A 21836-nucleotide genomic window follows, 5' to 3' on the forward strand; every position below is an offset into this window, starting at 1 on the left:
CATGACACTAACAAAAGAAATTTAAACAGGCACAAATAATTGAAAAGACATCTCATGTTCATGGATTAGAAGAATTAATATTGTTAAAATGTCCATACTACTCAAAGTAACTGACTCAGTGAAATCCATATCAAAATCTCAATGGTATTTTTCTTATAGAAATAGAGAAAAGAATCCCAAAATTCTATATGGAATCCAAAGGACTCCAAATACAATTTCTTTTTGCACTTTCAAAATGAATCATTTTATTTCCCTTGTAAGGCATTATAAACTTTAAGCACATGACAGTCACATGATTTCTTCAGTAAGCCCTAGGACTTCCATGAGTGTTCCTGGAGCTTACAGCCAGAGTAGTCAAATATTAAAACTTTCTCCACAGCCACACGTTCCTTTGATGTTTGGGTTATTGAAAACAAACTCACTGGATAATTTATCATCAACACAGTCCATTTCTGTTCCTAAAAGTGTTAGTTGTGCTTTCTCTTTGATGAACCCTCTGACTCCATCTTGAACAACTTCTTTTTTTTTTTTTTTTAAAGATTATTTATTTATTTATTTATTTGACAGACAGAGATCACAAGTAGGCAGAGAGGCAGGCAGAGAGAGAGAGAGAGAGAGAGAGGGAAGCAGGCTCCCTGCGGAGCAGAGAGCCCGATGCGGGGCTCGATACCAGATCCCTGAGATCATGACCCGAGCCGAAGGCAGCGGCTTAAGCCACTGAGCCACCCAGCCGCCCCAATCTTGAACAACTTCTTCATCAGAATCTCCTTTTGTCTTTGTATATTCTAGAGTGTAAGAAAGGCCGTTAGGATCCCTGGTTCGGACACCAACTTTCAGACCTCCCTGTTCGGGCTTATCTTTAAAAAGCTGTTTTATCTTGTTTACTGCTGAAGGTGTCAGGGTGAGGGCGGCCGGTGTGGGCTGCAGCTTCCTCTTACTCACACCCCCGACAGTGGCCCGGACTGAAGAAGCCGACATTCTTACCCTCTGGGAGACCTGGTGCCTCGGGCTGGAGCTCGGCCACTTCACTCTATCTCCAGCACATGGTGGCTGCATTGACCCCAAACAGCGATTTTGAGCAAGAAGCACAAAGCTGGAGACATTATTCTCCAAAGTATATTACAGAGCTGCAGTAATTCAGTACAGTATGGTACTGGCATAAACACAGACACATAGACCAGTGGAGAAAATTAGAGAGCCTGGAAAGAAACCCATACATATACAGTCAACTGATCTTTGACAAAAATGTTAGTAATATACAGTGGGGGAAGGATAGTATTTTCAATAAATACTGTGTTGGCAAGACTAGATATCCACATATAAAAGAATGAAATTGGACCTTTATCATATCATATGCCATACATGAAAATTAATACAAAATGGATTAAAGACATAGAGGTAATATCTGGAACTCTGCGACTCCTAAAAGAAAACAGATAAATCCTTTTTGACTTTCTTCTTAGTAATGATTTCTTGGATCTGACGCCAAGAATACGGGTAAAAAAATCTAAAAATAAACAAGGGGGACTACATCAAACTGAAAAGCACACAGCAAAGAGAAAATTAACCAAATGAAAAGTGACCTATGGAATGGGCTAAAATAAACCACAGACTGAGCAAGACCTAATATCCAAAATATATAAGGAACTGATATAACTCAATAGAAAGAAACCCCCCATAATCCAATTAAAACAAAGCGAAGTAACTGAACAGACATTTCTCCAAAGAAGCCATACAAATGGTGAACAGTTTTATGAGAAAAGTGCTCAACGTCATTCATCATCAGGGAAAGGCAAATCAAAACCACAATATTACCTCATACCTATTAAAGTGGTTATTAAAAAAAGGTAAGAACAAATGCTGGTGAGGATTTGGAGAAAAGGGAAAACAGCATGGAAGTTCCTCAAAAAATTAAAACTAGAACCCCTGTATAATCCAGCAAATCCCACTTCTAGATATTGATCCAGAAGAATTGAACTCAGGATGGCGAAGAGATCTCTGCCCTTGCGTATTTGCTGCAGTGCTATTCATAGTAGCCAGGATTTGGAAGAAGCTACATGTCCATTAGGGATGACTAGATAAAGAAAATATGGTATATACATACAGTGGAATATTTGTCAAGCGCAAAAAGAAGGAAATCTTGCCATTTGCAATGATACGGATGAATGAGGAAGACAGCATGTTAAGTGAAACAAACCATGCCCGCAAGGAAAAAATGCTACATGATACCACTTAATACAAGGAATCTGACTTAGTCATACTCATAGAAGCAGAGAAGGGAGTAGTGGTTGTCAGGGGCTGGGGAGAAGTGGAAATGGGGAAGTATTAGTCAAAGGGTACGAAGTCTCTGTTATACAAGATGAGTAAGTCCTAGAGATCTGCAGTGTAGCACAGCCCCTATAATTAACAATAGTGTATTATATTCTTAAACATTTGCCAAGAGGGTAGTTCTTATGTTAAGCATTACTTTCACAAAAAATAATAAAGTAACTAAAGAGTGTGGGAGTTAAAAGAAAGAAGCCACAAATTGCAGCTATTAGATTGTGAGAGGTTAAAAAAGTTTGTGAGTTTGCTTTTTAATGTAGAAAATTGTGGATAGGAACACTGAGTTATGTATAGAATTGTTGAATCATTGTATTAGGCACCTGAAACAAACACTGTATGTTAATCATACTTCAATAAAAAAAAGAAAGAAGAAAATTGTGAAACCTTTTTCACCTTTTTTTTTTTTTAAGATTTTTATTTATTTATTTGACAGAGAGAGATCACAAGCAGGCAGAGAGGCAGGCAGAGAGAGAGGAAGAAGCAGGCTCCCTGTTGAGCAGAGAGCCCCGATGCAGGGCTCAATCCCAGGACCTTGAGATCATGACCTGAGCCAAAGGCAGAGGCTTTAACCCACTGAGCCACCCAGGTGCTCCTCAGCTTTTTTTGTTATGTTTTCTGTCTAGCTGAGTCCAAGGGTATGACTGACCTAAAAAAAAAAAAAAAGACAGTCAATTAATAAAGTTGTATTTATAGTTTTTAAGAATATGGGTCCTGTAGTCACACTAGATAGGATCAAATATGTTTTGCCGCTTAATGACTGTGTGACTTTTGGGAAGTAACTGAACTTCTCTGAGCCTCTGTTTTCTTACTCATAATATGTGGATAATACCAGTATTTCCTCTATAAGGGGTTGATTATATCAAGGGAGATAATACTGATAAAAAGTTTTAGCACAAAGCCTGGCATATTTTAAGACCCAATATATATTGTCAATAGGATAGTAATAGCAGCAGTTATTATATATTTATAATACAAGATATATGATTAATCCTACTCACCTCAGTTCTCTCTGATGTACCTTCAGATACCCATGATACTAAATAAAAAATCTCCTGGCAATGTTATATTTCAAAAATTCAGTATTCAGTGCTGGCATGAGGCTTATCAGATGGCCTATGAATATACGTGTGTATATGTATGTGCATGTCGTTATTTTACAGTAGCTTTTGTGTTTGTGTTAAGTGTCCAGCACCACCACTAAGGAACGATGAAGGACAGGTCATCCCTGGTCTCTGTTACCTTCTCAGTTTTTCTCTTTCGATATTCATTCTGTTCTTCTCACGCTGTCTGATTTGGTCTTTTGGTTCCAATAACATAAAATACTTCTGTTTTTATTTTACTTTAAAAGTAAAATTTACTCCAGGGGTGCCTGGGTGGCTCAGTGGGTTAAGCCTCTGCCTTTGGCTCAGATCATGATCTCAGGGTCCTGGGATTGAGCCCTGCATCGGGCTCTCTGCTCTGTAGGGAGACTGCTTCCTCCTCTCTCTCTCTCTCTGCCTGCCTCTCTGCCTACATGTGATCTCTGTCTGTCAAATAAATAAATAAAATCTTAAAAAAAAATAAAATAAAATTTACTCCAAACCCATCTCCTGGAGACATTAATTATAGATATTTTGGTGTGTGTTCTTCCAGAATATTTCGTGTGTGTGCGCGCGCGCATAGTAATTTTGTGCAAAGGGGAAATGCCATTGTTTTCTCTTCTGTTGTTAATTGTATTTTTTCCTGACCTCTGCTATAACATTACTACATTTCTTTTAAAAAGAGAACAACCTAAATATCCTTGAATATGATAGATAAAGAATGGTACATTTCTGCTATAGAATGCAAAGCCGCCATTAAAATTATTTATATGGTTATTTAAAAGTAGAGGAAAACTTTCTCAGTGTCACTTAGTGAAAGAGGCCTACATAAAATTATGTAACCAGAATAATATTTGTTAAAAAGATATTTAACTAAAGATGCATCTATTGTTATATATCATTACATAGATAAAGAACCAAACAGAGAGAGAAGCAGACAGACCGAGGAGCAAGGCTGGCCAGCTGTTTAAGAAGGGAAACACTAACTATTGTCATCAGAGAAAAAAACAGGGAGTGTTTTACACAAGGAAGGGGCAGAATGTCAAATGCCACTAAAATGTCAAATAAAATGAAGGTAAAGATTAATCCAGTGGTTCTGACAACAAGATGATCAAGCAAGTCTGACTTTTTAAAATTAGCCTATTTACATTATTTACATAATCCTTACTCTGCTTAAAATTATGACAGTCAGCCATCTCCTGAGAACTAGGGAACACATTTCCTCTCCTGAGTTGGAAGACTTTTCATGATACAGAGCCAAAGATTCCTGAGACATAGCTTCAAATAAGTATAACATGTTTATCAGTTAACTCTACAATGGGGAAATCTGGCAAGCGCCAGGTACAAGTTCACATCTCCCATTATGGGGCTCCCATTACAAGCCTCCTGATCTGATGCACTGAAAAGAACATGGCATCACCCCTGTGGGATTCCTGGTAAAAAATGCAAAAACCATTTGGAACAGTAGGAAAACTTAACACAAAAACCTTCTAGAATTAATTAGCTTGAACTCTTAAAAATGTGTAGGTTGTGAAAGACAAGGAAAGATGAAGGAATTTTAACACATTGGATGAGACCAAAGAGACATGACATATAAATGCAATATATGATCCTAGTTTGCATACGGGGCCTCTAAATGATATTGTTGTGATTATTTATAAATCTTGAATAGGGACACATAAATATTTTCTGATATAAAGAGAAAATAAAAGAAACTCCCAGCAGCAAAACCCCTACCTGTTTTCTCTCTTAAAATTTTGCTTATCTTTCTCTGAAGACAGATCCTACAGATTCCACTACAGCAATACTGGGTGACTTTGGTTTACTTACCACCAACATGTAATTTGGGGAACCTGAGCTGTTTTAAAAAGCTTTGACTATTATATAATGGAGTGAATTTGGATTTGGGGATGACATTTTTTTCTATTTGTACACTGGGAAGAGAAATTGTTTTTAAAAATGAAACAAGTCCATAAGAAAAAATTTATCAATAATGTGACCATGATTAACAATGACAATAGCTACTCTTCACTTGCTGAATATGAAAGTAGGCACTATACCAAGTACTTTGCACAAGTTAACTTATTTTGCTCTCAAAATTCTATTGGTTATTATGTCCTCAGATTTATATACAAAAATTATAAACTCGGAGAGAGCAGTGAAGTGATTAAATGATTTGTTCAAAATAATAGAACTATTATGGTGACAGAGTTGAAATTGACCCCTCCATCTCTTTTTGTTACATATGAATCAGGGAAGGCTGTGGAACAGACACCATATTCTGTCCCTTGAGAATCAGCATCACTCACTGAATGGCTCTCTGTGTCTCCTAATGTATGCAAGCCATAGAAGCTCTGATGGTCGCCCAAAGAATGGCAATCCTTTCCTTCTATTAAACTTGTCTGGCTGCATTCACACTTCCCTTTTCCATCATCTCTGCTTAAGTAATTTGTGGAGATATTTCAGACTGTATTCTATTACCAGGAAAGATTCTAATGACTCAGCCGCTTCTGGGTAGTAAGAAATACAGTGAGAACAAAAGGTAAAGATTATCTGCCCTGATGTTTCTAGACGGCAAAACCGCAACATAACACTCGTGGGTCTCGTGTTGAACTCCGTCCTCATGTTGAGTTTGCCCTTCTATAGAGGAGAGAGGAAGAGGTGATGTAGAAGTCAAGAACAGATCCCCAAATAAGATGGCAGTTTCAGCACTTTGGGCAGCACATCTGCCCAAATCTGCACATCTGTCAGCAGCCCCACACTGACGACCCTCAAGGAGGCCACCAACCCAAGGAACGCTAAGGCTCCTGAATGGTCGGATAGAATAATGAAGCTTTAGAATGTCTTCTTGGTGTTTTGCTGAGTGAGTCAATGGAGACGTGTTTTACCATCAGAGTAATTTTGCAGCTGTAATGTGCTTGTTTTCACAGTAGTGGTCTGTACTGCTAGAGTTTTCCTTGCACTTTTTGGACACCTTTGTGGTGCAGTATGTCAGGGGAGAAGAGGGGCTCAGATGTCAGTCCCAAGAATGATTTATGCTTAAAAGTTTAATTTCTTGCAATGCTTCTACAGTGTAAATCATACTGTTTCAGTGAGAGAACTCGTCATATACCCTTTTCAAATATGTTTTCCCAACTAATGATCCTATGTGGCTTAAAATTATACTGACAGAAAAACAACTGCAGTGGCTTTTAAACTAATGATACAATCCATGGATAATTTCCTCTACATAGCTCAGAGATGTGAATGAATGAATCACGTATCACTGCAGGAAGCAATTTCCCTCAATGCATTCTACCTGATGGAATCTCGCCGCATTTCAGATGGGGGGGGGGGGAAAGCTTTCAGTTGAAATAAGACTCTGAAACTGGCTCTGGAGCAAAACCTAAACCCTGAGGGGAGACAGCTGTGAATCTGTTTAGAACTTTCCACTTTCCGGGAGCTCTTGCATTACAAATGTCTCTCTTCCGTGCACAGCAGCTTATTGTGTGAAGGGGTCTGATGACATTGGTGGGTTTCAACAGTTCTTCCCTCTCATTCCCCTTAATGTAGATTGGCTTTTTTTTTTTTAAAGGGTTACCATCCTGCAATGTCATAACCATATCGCCCCAGAAGTTTCTTCCTTTCTGATCTATCCTCTGTCTCAGATACAAGTGTTCGCCAGAAAAAAAGGCACCTTAACATGGTGTCCATAATTTGTGACATGCATGCCTGGGAAAAGTGGCAGCTCCTGAGATGTCATAAGAGATGTAAAGAGATGCAGCCCAGGCCTGAACAGATTTAAAAATAATGTATCTTTTGCTTTTTGCTTCTAGCTCCATCACGCCAATATTCTGGTGTGTGTGTGTTTGTGTGTGTATGTGTGTGTGTGAGTGATAGAGGTATTTTCCCCCAGTCTGGGGCAGATCTTGAGTAGGCAATCCTATTAATCCTATTAATCTTTGTTCCTTTTGCTTGTCTTGTTTCCAGGCCTTCTGTAGGAAAGGAATAATTGAATAACCCATGAGTAACTTGAAACTTAAGTAATACAAATGAATGACACACAACCAAGCACCTAATCCACACGGGCTCAGATTCTCATATAAGTCTTCTAATGCTCCTTTACATTCGCTGAAAGTCGTGTCTGACTTCATGCTGCTGCCATCATGATGGTTCCATTGTTTCTTCAAAGAGACCACAGCCACCTTATGGACAGATAGGGGGCTCTAGGGTCACCACTGCCCCTCACACAGGGTTGAGTGTGCTAGTGGTTGATGTCTGATGTATTGCAGAATGGCTTTGCTCAATATAGGTTTAGGACAGGTGGAAGGAGTTTTAGGTGACATAGTTGCTTTTAACTAACTGACTCACAGGTTTTGGGGGCATTTAGAGGACATAATAGAGTTGACCGATAGTTTGGAACTAGAACTTATGGTGAGAAATCATAAAATCTGGACTCTGGTTCCTTTTCTGACACTTACCTTGTTAATTGATCTTTAATGACTTCATCAACTGAATGGGGATAACACCTGTTCAAAACGATGAGACGCGTCAACACTGATGAGGAATGTCAATACTGTTTCATGTCACCCAAAAGCCTAAGCATCATTATGGACACTAGGCTGTAGTGCTCTCTGGGACTTTGGAATAACCACAGTGATAACTACATTGTACAGAAAAGAAAAGAAGAGACACAATAGTGGGAATCATTAGAAAGATTGATGGACACCGGCTGTCCTATAAATTTATAAGGAGATTAAAAAAAAAAGGGTTTGAAATAACCAGCATCCTTCCACAAACAATTGCTATAGTCCAGGCACTTTCACATTTTCTATTAATCATGATAATAATGATGAAAGCCGCCATTTATTAAAAGCTTATTATGTGCCAGGCCCCACAGCAAGAAATGTAATAGGTGTAATCATCACTGAATGGAGTTGATATTATTATTCCTATTTTTACAAATGATGCAATTAGGACTTAACGAAGTTCAGTAACTGTCCTAAGGCCATCCAGCTAATGAGGAATGGAAAGCGTGAAAGTCAGGAAGGTGTGGGATCTGGGATTGGCACCTGCCTCTGCTACATCCTGGCTGTTTTCCTTGTCTGATGGCTTCATGTTCTTTGATACCAGGGTCATGTCCATATTACACTGCTTGGTTCCTTACAGCATGTGGCACTGTGGGCATCAGTTCAGAGGCCCTGCTGGCGCTGCTATTGGTGTGTCCAATCAAAACAAATTTAGACTCTGCAGCTAGTCCTCTGGAAGTTGCATGGCTTCTTCCTTGGGTAACTTCTGGTAAGACTGTTAAGTGCAAGAGCAACAGCACATTTCATCCAATTCCAGGAAACTATAACACACAGATGCTGATGTGACTGGGTCCGGGGGGGATCAAGATAAACGAAGATGACACAGGCAGGTTGTAGCAATCCACACAGGAGGATCTGAATTCCGGGCATCTGTGCATTTGCAAAACAAGTCCTGTCCAGGCACCAGGAGGTGCCCAAGTGAAACCCAAAGCCATGTGGGGAGGCTGCTGACCCAGCCCTCATATTACTGTCCGCTGGCTAGGATGACCTGATCGGAGAGCCAGCGAGAGGCATGTAGTGACCCCTTCCCATGACTGGGACAAAACTGGACCCGCAACAGCCCCTTTCGTGGAAAAGAACTTGGGCCAGATGAGCATCAGGCAGGCATTTCTATGGCTGCTCGGAGTTGTACACTGCAGGGCAAATCAGCTCTCTGCACCAGAGTTTAGGCCTAAAGGCATCAATGGAAAGATAACAGACGACCTGTTCCCAGTGTGAGGGACAGGATGCCAGAGCTTTCATGGAGACCCAAGGTCAGCCTTGGGTCTGAGGAAGAGCAATCTTGGATCTTCCTTTCCCCTATAGTTAAAAACAAACTATTCCAACTAACCATGGTGCTTCATTCCACTGTATGTTTCAAGGGAAGTTAAAGCCCTTGCTCTTTTTTTTTTTTTTTAATTTGACAGACAGAAATCACAAGTAGGCAGAGAGGCAGGTGGAGGGTGGGAAGCAGGCTCCCTGCCTAGCAGAGAGCCTGATGCGGGGCTTGATCCCAGGACTCTGAGACCATGACCTGAGCCAAAGGCAGAGGCTTAACCCACTGAGCCACCAGGTGCCCCAGCCCTTGCTCTTTTATTCTGAGCTTGATACCCTTTATGGTTCCTGCATCCACTCCTCTGATTTCTTTGCAGCACCGGGGCTACCCTTGACAGAAAATAGGCATGATCTTTATAAAACATTATTATTATTATTATTATTATTTTAGAGAGTGAAGAAGGTTGCAGAGGAAGAGGGAGAGAAAGGACCTCAAGCAGGCTGGATGCCCAGTGCGTGAACTTGACTCAGGGCTCAATCTCAGGACCCTGTGATCATGACCTGAGCTGAAATCAAGAGTCAGACCCTCAGTTGACTGAACCACTCAGGTGCCCCATAAAATATTTCCAAACAAGGGGACCTCATGGCTCATTAATCCTGCATGTAGCAGGCAGCGACTCCCCACTTCTCATCCTACTCAGAGGGCAAAACAACAGCCCTCATTTTTCCTGGCCTCTGGTTGCCCATGAATGCAAAATCAGCTAATTTCAGAATCATCCCTAAACTTCCAACCCGAATGGAAATTTTAAGTGAGACCCACCACCTCTATGAGTTATTGCCAATGATTTAGTACCGTTACGTTCACTGATGGAAGATTGTGAGCTCTGTGCTGAGGGGATAAAGACAGCCGGCTTCTTGTTCCAGCTCTTCTGCACACTGTTAGACGGTGTTGTTTAACCCATCTGGATCTTGGTGCACTCATCTGCTCGGGAGAGGGTTAGCTTTAATCCTCCTTTAATAGGCTGTGAGGCTATAAAGTATAAATTAGCGCACATGTGCGTATCATTAAAGCATTTAGAATCGTGAATGTGGATAATGTTAGTGAAGTTTAGCTACCATTTCTTTCTTTCTTTCTTTTTTTTGTTCCAGATGCCTAATAGGTATTTAATGCAATCATAATATTATTTCTACCATAAACTACTTCTGGGCTTTCTGTATGCCATTTAAAGATAATGGACATCTTTGGAATCATGACTCAAATAATATGTATGTATATCGTTTCCTTTTTAGTTTACTCATTATTGTTATTATTGGCATCATAGAAGTCGTAAAAAATGTTGTAAGTCACTCCCTCCCTTGGGTATGATGCAATTACTGCCCCATCCTTTCCCCTGTTCAGTTTCTGCTATGATGCAATGACCAGTGTCCTACCCCATCCCTCACAACTGGTTGTAATAAGGACAGCTGAGCACTCCTCTAATCCATCCTTTGGTTCTTTAGTGAGAGAGAGCACAAGCTCTAGTCTGAACCAGTCTGTTCTTATATAAAGTGCTTTGGGGGAAAAAATAGCTTCAAAGTGCTCACAAGGTGTTAGAAAGACTGATGAATATAGCCCCTACCATTGTTCTACTTCCGCAGGAAGAACTGTGGCTCTTATATTGAAAAAGAAGCACAAGACAGCATCAAATCACCCTTTGTGTAGAATTTCAGCCATTGTTAAAAAGTGTTTGAAACAGTCCAGGCCTGAGTGGGAACACTTGGCAGGATAATGGATTGCACTGTGTCCAGGAAAGAAGAGCCAGGAATCCAGTGTAGGATTTATGTCCCATGCTCCCAAGAGCTGGGTGTGCCTTAACTTCCATGATCTTCCTCATCTTTAGCCACATGCCTGCGAGACAGGTTCTGTCTCTTTCTCTGTCTCTGTACTTTTGTTCCAAACTCTGTTTTCCTCTTAGACACAGATTCCTTCATTGTTAAGTGCTTACACTGTTGCCCAAGTTTCTCTGTGTGTCTCTTCACCTCAACTAGACTGTATACCTTTGGGGTCACTGACTTTTTGTATTGCTTTTCTCATTTTCTTCTTTAGCCCTCTTTTGCCTAAAGGGTACCAAAGTAGATCCTCATAAATGCCTACTGAATGAATGAAGGAAGGAATGAACATATAGATTTATTTTTTTGGTTAAATTTTTTAAAATTTTGTGAAGTATTGGATATACAAAAGGATATAAAGACTAAAGTGATGAATAATTGTGAGTCTACCACCCTGCCTCACACTGTGAAATCCTTATGCCTTTCCCTGTTCATATGCCCCTTCCCCCTTCTCCAAAGAGGTTACCAAACTTGGTGCCCATCATTTCTGTCTTTACTTTTCTTTTTTTAAGATTTTATTTATTTATTTGGGAGAGAGAGAGAGAGAACATGAGTGGAAGGGGGGAGGGGCAAAGGAAGAGGGAGAAGCAGACTCCCCCAGGACCTTGGAATCATGACTTGAGCTGAGGCAGACCCTTAACTGACTGAATCCCATAGGCATCCCCCAACTTTACTACATACATATGGATCCTTAACAAAAACTACATTTTTTTTTGCCTGTTTAAAATATTTACAAAGTATCATTGTATTTCTATCCCTCATCAAATTGCACTTATAATAAAAATATATTGGTGGGTAAATGCATGATGAAACACATCATTATTCAGACATCTTCTCTGCTGAAGAGTATTGCAGTGTGTGAATATGTCATAATGTGTTTACCCATGCTCGTGTTGATGGAATCACAGTCTTATCCATATCACCATGGGCAGGCACCTGCAGACGGGATTCTGCAAGGCACAATCCAAGGAACAGAACTGCTGGGTCACAGAGGATGCATATTTGTAAATTTACTAGGATTGCTGGTTAAGCATCTAAAGGGGTTGTACCAATTTAGACTCCCAAGGATCTGCATTTATGAAAGTTTTCCAACCTTAATGCTTGCCTCTTTAGGTAGTGACTTCTGTAAGAGGAGGCCCTTCATGCCAAGCTTGACCGAGGGCCTCTAAGATGTACTGATGCCTCTGCAAGGGCTAGCTAGAGCACTGCCCCTGGGGGTTTGGGTGGGTTCACATTCCTTCCCTACTGTTCCAGGTGTGGGAGCTACTGTGCTGCCTCAGTATCTGAAGCACTGGAGTTCTTTCCTCCTCACCTTCAACTCTCTACAGCCCATTTATTGCACACACAGATTCCACCAAAATAGAAGGTTGCCTTTAAGAGCAAAGAAGGAGTTCCCTTCATCTAAATGTCATCCATGTTAACAGGACTGCCTGGGATCCCTTTGAAATGTTCCTGGTCTCCCCATGTCCGACATCTTTGCTATCCCATATACTGTGTTGTGGGATCACAGCACCACCGGGTGACAATCCTGCAGCTAGAATTCTGTGGTTTTGGTCATGATAGGTTTCAGTTGAATGCCTCCTACCTACCATTTACTACAGACCATATTGCTTTAAAATAGAGGGTGTTAAATCAGACTGTGTAGTACACAGATCATATTACAAAAGGGAAATATGCGTTAGGTGAGCATGTAAACAAGGATTTGCTTCCTGAAATATCCCATCATGATTTGGAGTGGAGGTATTTCCCCCCTTCTGTTAGTTACTGTTCCCTTTGAATGTGATGAAGATTCATAGAGGGTTTAAACACTATACAAAACACTTTTCTAAATTTATACTTGGCTTTTTTTTTTTCAATTACAATTTGAAGTGGTTAGTGTATTTTCTGTTTCACTTGTTTTTAATGTAAACTTTCTTCTTAAAAAATAAAATACATATAGAAACTATACCAATAATAAGCTTACAAATTGATGATATTTTGTGAAGTAAAGACATTCTTGTAACAGCGGTCAGATCAAGAAGCAGGATGTGAACAGTATCTCAAATCCCCTCATGTGCTCTTTCAGTTATAGCCCCTACTCCCAGGGTAATCACTATTTGTTTATTTTTTTCTCCACATATGTAAACTGTGACTTTTAAGACAATATTTTTATTTTTATTTTTTTATTTTATTTTTTAAAAGATCTTATTTATTTATTTGACAGACCGAGATCACAAGTAGGCAGAGAAGCAGGCAGAGAGAGAGAGAGGAGGAAGCAGGTTCCCTGCTGAGCAGAGAGCTGTTGGACTCCGGTAGGTTTTGCGGTTTTGCGGGCCGACAGGCACGAGGAGAGCGTCTGGGCCAGCAGGTGGCTCCCCTTGGGGCTGAGCGGGATGGCGAGTGTCGCGAGTCCAGGCGCATTAACGAACCACACCAGACTCGGGGGATCTGTCGAAGCAGGATCTCACTTTATTGAGCGGGGTTGCAGCTTATATTGGGTAGGGGATGGGAAATGAGGTCAGCGGGGAGAGAGCCTATGGGGTTTGGTTACGTAGTCAGAGATATGCAGAACCGAAACCGTCACATTGGCGCCAATACTGCCACGGTGGCGCCTTTTCTAGCCGGAAGAGAAGGCAGGCCAGCGCCATCTTTGCTGTGCCCAACAGAGAGCCTGATGCGGGGCTTGATCCCAGGACCCCGAAATCATGACCTGAGCCTAAGGCAGAGGGTTTAACCCACTGAGCCACCCAGGCGCCCCTCAGACAATATTTTTAAAAGATTTTATTTATTTATTTGAGCGAAGGAGAAATAGGGTGAGCAGGGAGGAAAGGGAGAAGCAGATCTCCTGCAAGCAAAAAGCCTGACTTGGAACTTGATCCCAGAACCCTGGGATCATGACCTGAGCCGAAGGCAGATGCTTCACCCATGGAGCCACCCAGGTACCCCAAATGCCACTTTTCAATGTGTGCAGTACAAGCCAGATGGATGAAATAGCTCACCAAAGTCACACAAAGAGTTTGTGAAGAACAAGGCCTGGAATCCCAGCCTCTTGGCCCAATCCAATGTCCACTCTGTAATGACTCACTTCAACGGTTCTCCTTCTTCTTCTTCTTCTTTTTTTTTTTCCACTGAAATGTAGCAATAAATGCAGTGGACATCGAATGAGGCACTTTCTTCCTTTTTTTTAAAATAATTCATCTATTTATTTGAGAGAGAGAGGGCGCACATGAGGGAGAGAGGGAAGACGGAGAGAATCTTCAAGCAGACTCCACACTCAGGACAGAGACAAATGTGGGGCTGGATGTAGGGCTCAATTTCAGGACTGATGAGATCATGACCTGAGCTGAAACCATGAGGTGGTTGCTTAACAGCCTGAGCCGCCCTGGAGCCCCTGAATGATACACATACTTTGTGCACTACAGAGTTTGTGGGTCCTCCACCCACGCGGGTTCCCTCCTCCATAAGCATCCGTCTGCTTCTAGAGCTGACATGTGTCAGTTTCAGGACCCTATGACTAGAGGACAAGATTTGAAAAACAATGCATGAAGCATTTACTACCCAACACTCTTCTGATGGAAATAGCCAAGTATGCAATATATTAGTGCTCCTTGTCCTCTCTCTGAGGGAGAAAGGGGAGGACGATAGTCAGGTTCACATCAGTGGTGCAAGCCAACACTTGAAAACTCTCTGGGTAGGCACTGCAATCTGGTCACATTCAACACACACTGATTTTTTGCATCCAGATCAAAAGCGCTTTCCTTGATGACAGTCCCTGAACATTCTGATTAACTGAGCTTTCAGAGTAGTGGAATGCAGTAGAAAAACTTGAAATTGTAAGTCATATAAATCAGTCTTCTTCCCAGTTTTCCTGTGTATGAGCAATGTGGCCTTGGACAAGTCACCTCCACTTGACAAGCCTTGTTCTGTATTTGTGAAATGGGGGGAGTAAAGTTAGTGTGGCATGTGTGGTAATGTGTATGGATCATTAGGCACAGGGTCTGGTACCCAGAGCGCTCTCAACAGATGGTAATTGATTCCTTACTAACCTTAGCTAGAGGTCAGCATTCCCCTTTTTTAGCATCTGTCTCACCGATAACAATATTATTTGGTATTTGATAGATATTAACAGTTCTTTAAAAGTATATGGCAACATTCCTTTCTCATATTCAAAGGCAGACTCAGCTGAACTTTGACATAAAGAAGAAAGATATGTGTGGCTATCTCTGGAATCATCTCTCTCTCCTCAGCTCACGTATTAGCAGATACCTGTGAGGGATTAGACTTCCTTAGCCCATGGGATTGAGACGTTTAACTTCATTTTATCCTAATCTCAAGGGTTGGGGGCATCCCAGTCCTCATCTGTATAACTCAGGTAAGAGGATAATTATACTAATATAATAGGTAAGAACTATGATAAAGGGAGGGCAAGGTGCTAGGGTAGCATAAAAGAGGGTGCCTAATGTAGTTTGGCTAGTGGGAGACTAGAGAGGGGTAATGTGGTGGGGAGGGGCTTTCCAGAAGAAATGATGTTAATCTGAGGCCTGAGGATAAGTAGGAGCTTCCTTTTTTATGGTAATTCATGAGTTCACACACAAAAGTATGCACACACACATAATGAATGTATGTACACTCACAAGCACATGTATATACACACACACACACACACACGCACACACACACACACATCTGCCCTGAACAGGAAACCAGGGCCTCAACCTGGTTGCTCCTTCCTCATTTCACAGAGACAAATTCTGCTTGATTTCTGTCAGGAAGAGCTTTTCATCCAAATTCATCTTCTTCCCAACCCCTCCATGATTATTTGAGACAGAATTATTATACATGTTAAATGATGTATTGTCTAGACAAGTCTTAGACTTCACACATTTTTTAAGTTGGTAATTTTAAGAAAGTAACTGGAATTAGGGAAATATTCAGTTAGTAATTATTTTACTTAGAACATATAAAATAGATTTTAAAAGAGGGAAATTGGAAAAAAAAAAAAAAAGAGGCTACTAACAGTTCTATTGGATCAAATGAAAGTTTCAAGTTCTGTTGGAGAATAACAAAGAGACCCTAACAGAAACCGGTTTTCTGGGCTTACATGTCCATTTTAATCAACAGAGGCAGATAAAGAATTTGTGGGAAAAGTCTGCTCTGGTTGGAGTCTCACTAACTCCCCTTACGCCGCCTTCAGTTGGGCTTGGACTCTGCATTTAGCAATAAACAGGTGACTTGTGTCCATACTGAAGTTTGAGAAGCACTGAGCCAACCGGCTTTTGTCCCAGGGTGAGTTGGTTCACACCATTCCCATTAGCTGCAGGTGGCATCCACCCATATGACCTGGGAATACCCACATGCTGCTTAACAAAAAGAAATAGAGAAGACTGTTATGCCCCTCCCCCCACCATGAAGCCTGCTTTGATCCACCACGTCCCTTTCCCAAAGCACACATTTGCGAACCATTTGGGTGGCACCAGCAGGGGTATAATCATTCTTACCCCTGCCGTTTTCCGTAACCTGCCATTTTCCCTCTCCCACAGGAGACTCGTCAGGTGCAGTGGCTAGTTTCATGAGCACTGAGGCCAGGTTGCTGGGGCTCATACCCCAGTAACTCCACGCACTAACAGGCGACCTTGAACAAGTTCCTTAACCTCTCTGAGTCTTAGTTTCCTTATATGCTAAATAGTAATGAATAATAGTACACCTCTCTCGGACGGCTGTGAGAATCTATTACTGTGTGTAGGGTACTTACAACAGTGCAGTAGGGTACTTACAGAGTGGCCCTCCAGAAATGGGACTTTGGCTTCGTGTGGGCAGGAAGTCTATTATCCCCTCTAAAATCCCACCCAGTACCAGATAGAGCACTGGACACACAAAAGTGCCCAGTTAACAAAATGAATGATTGTGACAACAACCATTCACCTCCCCAAGCTACAGAATTTTACTTCTTTTTTAAAAAAAAGTAATTTATTTATTTATTTGAGAGAGCGAGCGAACGAGTGAGAGAGAGAGAGAGTGCACAGGGGGAGGAGCAGAGGGAGAGAGAGAAGCAGACTCTGAGCTAAACGTGGAGCCCGATGCGGGGCTTGAACCCACGGCACTGAGATCATGACCTGAGTTGAAACCAAGAGTTGGACGCTTAACCGACTGAGCCACCCAGGCGCCCCCAGAATTTTAGTCCTTACTTTATTTCCACCAGTGGCGTATAAGACTAGGGGACCCACCCATGTCCCATCCCGTTTGGGAACTGTTGGGTGTGTGTTTGTCTTGGAGAAACTTGCCATTATCTACACTGCAGGTATTACCTTCCGGAGAAGAGAAACAAAGGCAACGGCCACAACAAAGCCAGGTCTGTTTAGTTCCTGCACTTGGAAGCCGACATTGTAAATCTTTTATTTGTGGACACATCGGTCCAGCGGTACTTGCACAGAGCCGTTCGATCCTCTGGTTCTTTAAATAACTACCCTGTTATTGCCTTCCTGTCCCCTGATCAACCCTGGAGTCCTTTGAAATACCCACAAATGGAATGAAGTGTGCATTTTAAGTTATCTTTTTATCCATGGGGTTTACATCTGTAGTCGGTACCTTAATCCTGACTTGGGGAATTATATCTGAAGGAGAGGAAGCAATTTCACTCCTGTCCCCTCTGGGGAAGACTATTTTTCCACTCACTGAACTGAAGACTACAAAGATCAGGAGTCAGTCGCTCCAGGACCTTTAGGGGTAGAACAGTCTGTCGTGATTTTTCTTACACATCATATGAAGCTCAGAGACACTTCTACTTCCTGTCCTGGAATTGAGACAGAGTGGTCACAGAAAAGGTAAAAAGTGCTGATACTTCGCTTGAAAATTGTGAATATCCGTACGGATAAAGTTCTCTTACATTTACTCATTATTATTACCACTGGTCAGTAGTATTTATTTTATGTCATTTGCTTAGAATGGTGTCTGGCACAAAATAAGAACTTTGTATATATTGGCTGGTTTCTCTGTAAATTATACCATTACCTGCTACTTTGTTATTTTTAAACATTCCATGTTTATAATAACTTTTATCTTATTTTCCATTTTCTTCTCAAAACCATTTATGAAGAAGAAAAAAAGAAAGATACTTTCTCCTTCATTTAAAGAGAAAACTGAGATCCAGGTAGATGGTTGGAGGATACTGAACGGAAAGCAGAAACTGTTTTCTATCTCTGGGGCCAGCACTTCCCACAAAGAAAGTCTCTTGCAAGGGCTGGAAGGGTCAAGAGCTGGGTGGGTTCAATGACTAATTTTCCAACTTTCCTGAAAATGGTGTTATCTTTAACCGATACTCATGTCCCTAGCACACCAGAAAGAAATCATTTGGAGGCACAAAGCCTCCTTCTCAAAAGTGAGAATGCTAATCCTCTGCTAATAATAATAACAGTAGTGATAAAAATAATATTATGATCAAAGCATTACAACAACAAATTGAAACATATAAAGTGAGTTTGCTGTTGAGTCGACGTCCCAGGCTGAGTGTTCTACCTCGGCACACGAGGACGTCCGTGAACAGACACGTTAATGATGGAAGTGGTGGCGCCTTCCATGGGTAAAGCTGTTTTGGCAACATTTACTTGTGTTTTGTATGCAAACTTTTATGTCAATTATTCCTAAAATAATCCAGAAATCTTTGAAGGTGTCATCTGCTTTTACAATCCCCCCTTTTTTGTGGACATGATGGGAATGCTTTAGATGTCACATATTTAAGGGACAAAAGTCCTGGTGGGATTAGGTGATGTTCCTTTCATAACTTACTATGGCTATTACCACTGTTCCCATTCCTAACAACTATGGTTTTGGTAGTTTGTGGGGACATGGCCTTGCCTTCTTTGAAAGTGCCTTTCTGTGACCTCTGATGTGCATTCGGTTTGCATAAGAGCGTTACGCGGTAGGCATCTCTCCTCCTACAGCAATAGGTGCTGAGGCCATTGGGATGAAGAAATATGGCAGCAGAGTAGATAAGCAAGAGAGCGAGGACTCCTATGTGCTCTTCCCCTGACCCCACTGGACCATGAGGACCAGATGGCCAGAACAGTGGAACGATGTGGCACCAGGCTACTGTCCGGAGGAATGTGCCATCCTAAGGGGAAGATGCAGATCTTGACTTTAGACATACTCCTTTCTGCTGTGGGATCTCAATCAAGACGTAATCAGGTCCAATAATCCCTAGACTTCAGGTTATTTCCCTAAAAAGTGAGGAGGTTTGAAACACCCCTTTTCCTGCTTTCTTATTACTCTTGAGGCTCAGAAAAAAAAAACACTGAAATTGTCAAGGGTGTGCATCTTTCCTTCTCTAGCTAGTGTGCAGGTAGAGAACGTTTTGAAAAATGGAGGAAGAATGAAAAAAGCCAGAGTCCCTGGTAGGGCTACCCCAAACAATCCCATGTGACACACCTCCGAATCCCCTGGAGGCATTTCTCAGGAAACCAGGTGTTATCTGTGTTGCAGAGAAGCATGGCTGACAATCAGCAGGTCATATCTGGTTGGAGTCCACAGAACACAGAATTATAGGACTTGCAGGGCATCTGGTCTAAAGTCTAGGTGAGGAACCCAAGGCTCAGAGGCCAAGAGAGTTTGCTGAGGTCACAGTGAAGCAGACACATAATTGATGATATTAGCCACTGCCCTTCTAGGATGTATTACTGTAAAGTTAAGTCTTATTCCACTTCAGGAGATTAGAATTAGGGTTCTCTTGCTTGACCCTATATTTTGTCTCTAGCACAGGACCTACATAGGTAGGTGCTCAGGAAATAGAAGTTGAATAGTTGAAGAAATGAATGCGTTGATACAAAAGTTGAGTAGCAGTATGCACAGTTTAGGTCATTCTTCTCATTCATGGCTACAGGCAGCCTATCTTCATTCCCTGTCCCAACCTCATCGTACAGATTCTGATGGTCAAGGGATCCAGGCAAAAGAGTGTCCTAGGTCTATACACGTTTACTTCACTCATTAAAAACAAACTCACAAGGTCAGGGGAAAAGCCCTCATTCTCATAATATAAAGACAACAAACTTCTAGGGCAGTGGGCTGGGCTGAGACAGGCCTTGGAGAAGCCTGTCCACATGGGCAGAAAGCAAACACAGCGTTCATGTATGATTTGGTTTAGGAGTCAGAGCTGGTCTTTGCAAAGTCATGATGTTGGAAATCTGGTCTTTGGTTGCTGTTCCTTCAACCAACAGCCTAAAATAGTGGCAGTTGGTCTCTCTCTATATTTCCTTCATGGTGCCTGGAAGTGCCAGGTCCCTATTTATAATTCAGCATACCCTCCATCAAAGCACGGCCCTGATGCTTTATGCTCAACTGTTGGAGAAGATGAAAGACCTGATATGTATGTTCCCACCGAGTCATTTACGGCTGATCAAAGTTTCCTATTTCACCTCTCTGAGAGGGGATTTGCCTTTAATAATTAGGGGTTTCAGGCTCTTTTCTGACACAAAGATTTCAGAGAAATATTTTAGTGATGGGCACGGGAGAGGATTCACGTTGTATAAGCATTTCTTTCTTTCTTTCTTTCTTTTTTTTTTTTTTTAAAGATTTTATTTATTTATTTGAGAGAGAATGAGTGAGAGAGAGCATGAGAGAGGAGAAGGTCAGAGGAAGAAGCAGACTCCCCAAGGAGCTCGGAGCCTGATGCGGGACTTGATTCTGGGACTTCGGGATCATGACCTGAGCCGAAGGCAGCCACTCAACCAACTGAGCCATCCAGGCGTCCCTGTATAAGCATTTCTTAACTTTCATGGCAAAGTGCCTTCTCTATATACATGTACACACATATGCACACACCTATACACAAACGTGCACCTACACATACAGGCAGAGGAATATTTCAGAGGAAACAGAAACCCCATCCCTACAGCCTAACCAACCCTGCCTCATCTCCTACTGGTCATTTCTGCCTTATTTGTGCTTCAAAGATTAGGTCTCTCATCCCCATGACTATAAATAAAATAATTTCTGTCCTTGACAGATCTCAAACTTTAAACAATTTTAAGCTGATAATATATAGTAAAATAATTGCTTAACTAGGAATACATTTGTCACCACTGATAATTGTTATATTTAGACCATGTAAAATGACTTTTTAAAGAGGGAAATAAAAAGATGTTGTTAAGAATTTTACTGGATCAAATGGAAGTTTTGAGTTTTATTGCAAAGGAATAAAGGGCCCTAATTGGAATGGGTTTTATGGGTCTCTACATCCATTTTAAATAGGGGCAAGAAATAGATTTGAGGGAATGCACTCTGGTTGGGTTCTCCCTAACTGCCCTTGTGCAGCGCTGAGTTGGGGTTGGGCTGATAAAAAGTCAGGGCCTGCCTACCTCCTCCTTTCCACTCTCCTCAGCTTGTCATCCTGATCACCATGTCAACTCTAGTCAAAGCCACCCATGTCCCCTGCCTGGAAGTTTGACAACTTCTAGCCGGTTCCCACATCTATTCCTGCACCCTAACTCATTCTCCGCATTGTGGTTATATCAGAGGAAGTGTTCTTCTTCTTCTTCTTTTTTTTTTTTTAAGATTTTGTTTATCTATTTGACAGAGAAAGAGATAACAAGTAGGCAGAGAGAAACAGGGGGAAGCAGGCTCCCTTCCAAGCAGAGAGCCTGATGCAGGACTTGATCCCAGGACCCTAAGATCATGACCTGAGTCGAAGGCAGAGGCTTAACCCACTGAGCCACCCAGGTGCCTCTTCTTCTTTTTTAATTAAAGTATTGTTGACATACATGTTACATTAGTT

The 21836-nt window shown here is 41.5% G+C and overlaps 1 protein-coding gene across 1 annotated transcript; it reads right to left on the reverse strand.

The window, feature by feature from the left end:
• Window positions 1–272: 272 nt before the first annotated feature.
• Window positions 273–978, reverse strand: LOC101674171 (iron-sulfur cluster assembly 1 homolog, mitochondrial-like). Its single transcript, XM_004763884.3, has 2 exons — window positions 735–978; window positions 273–500 (listed from the first exon to the last, which is right to left on the reverse strand). Exons 1-2 carry the CDS (start codon window positions 976–978, stop codon window positions 355–357), a joined length of 390 nt encoding a protein of 129 aa, XP_004763941.3. The 3' UTR covers window positions 273–354.
• Between the last annotated feature and the right edge of the window lie 20858 nt (window positions 979–21836).

Source organism: Mustela putorius, unplaced genomic scaffold (genome assembly GCF_011764305.1).
Source record: "Mustela putorius furo isolate JIRA1106 unplaced genomic scaffold, ASM1176430v1.1 tig00003909_pilon_pilon_pilon, whole genome shotgun sequence".
NCBI classification, from domain to species: Eukaryota; Metazoa; Chordata; class Mammalia; order Carnivora; family Mustelidae; genus Mustela; species Mustela putorius.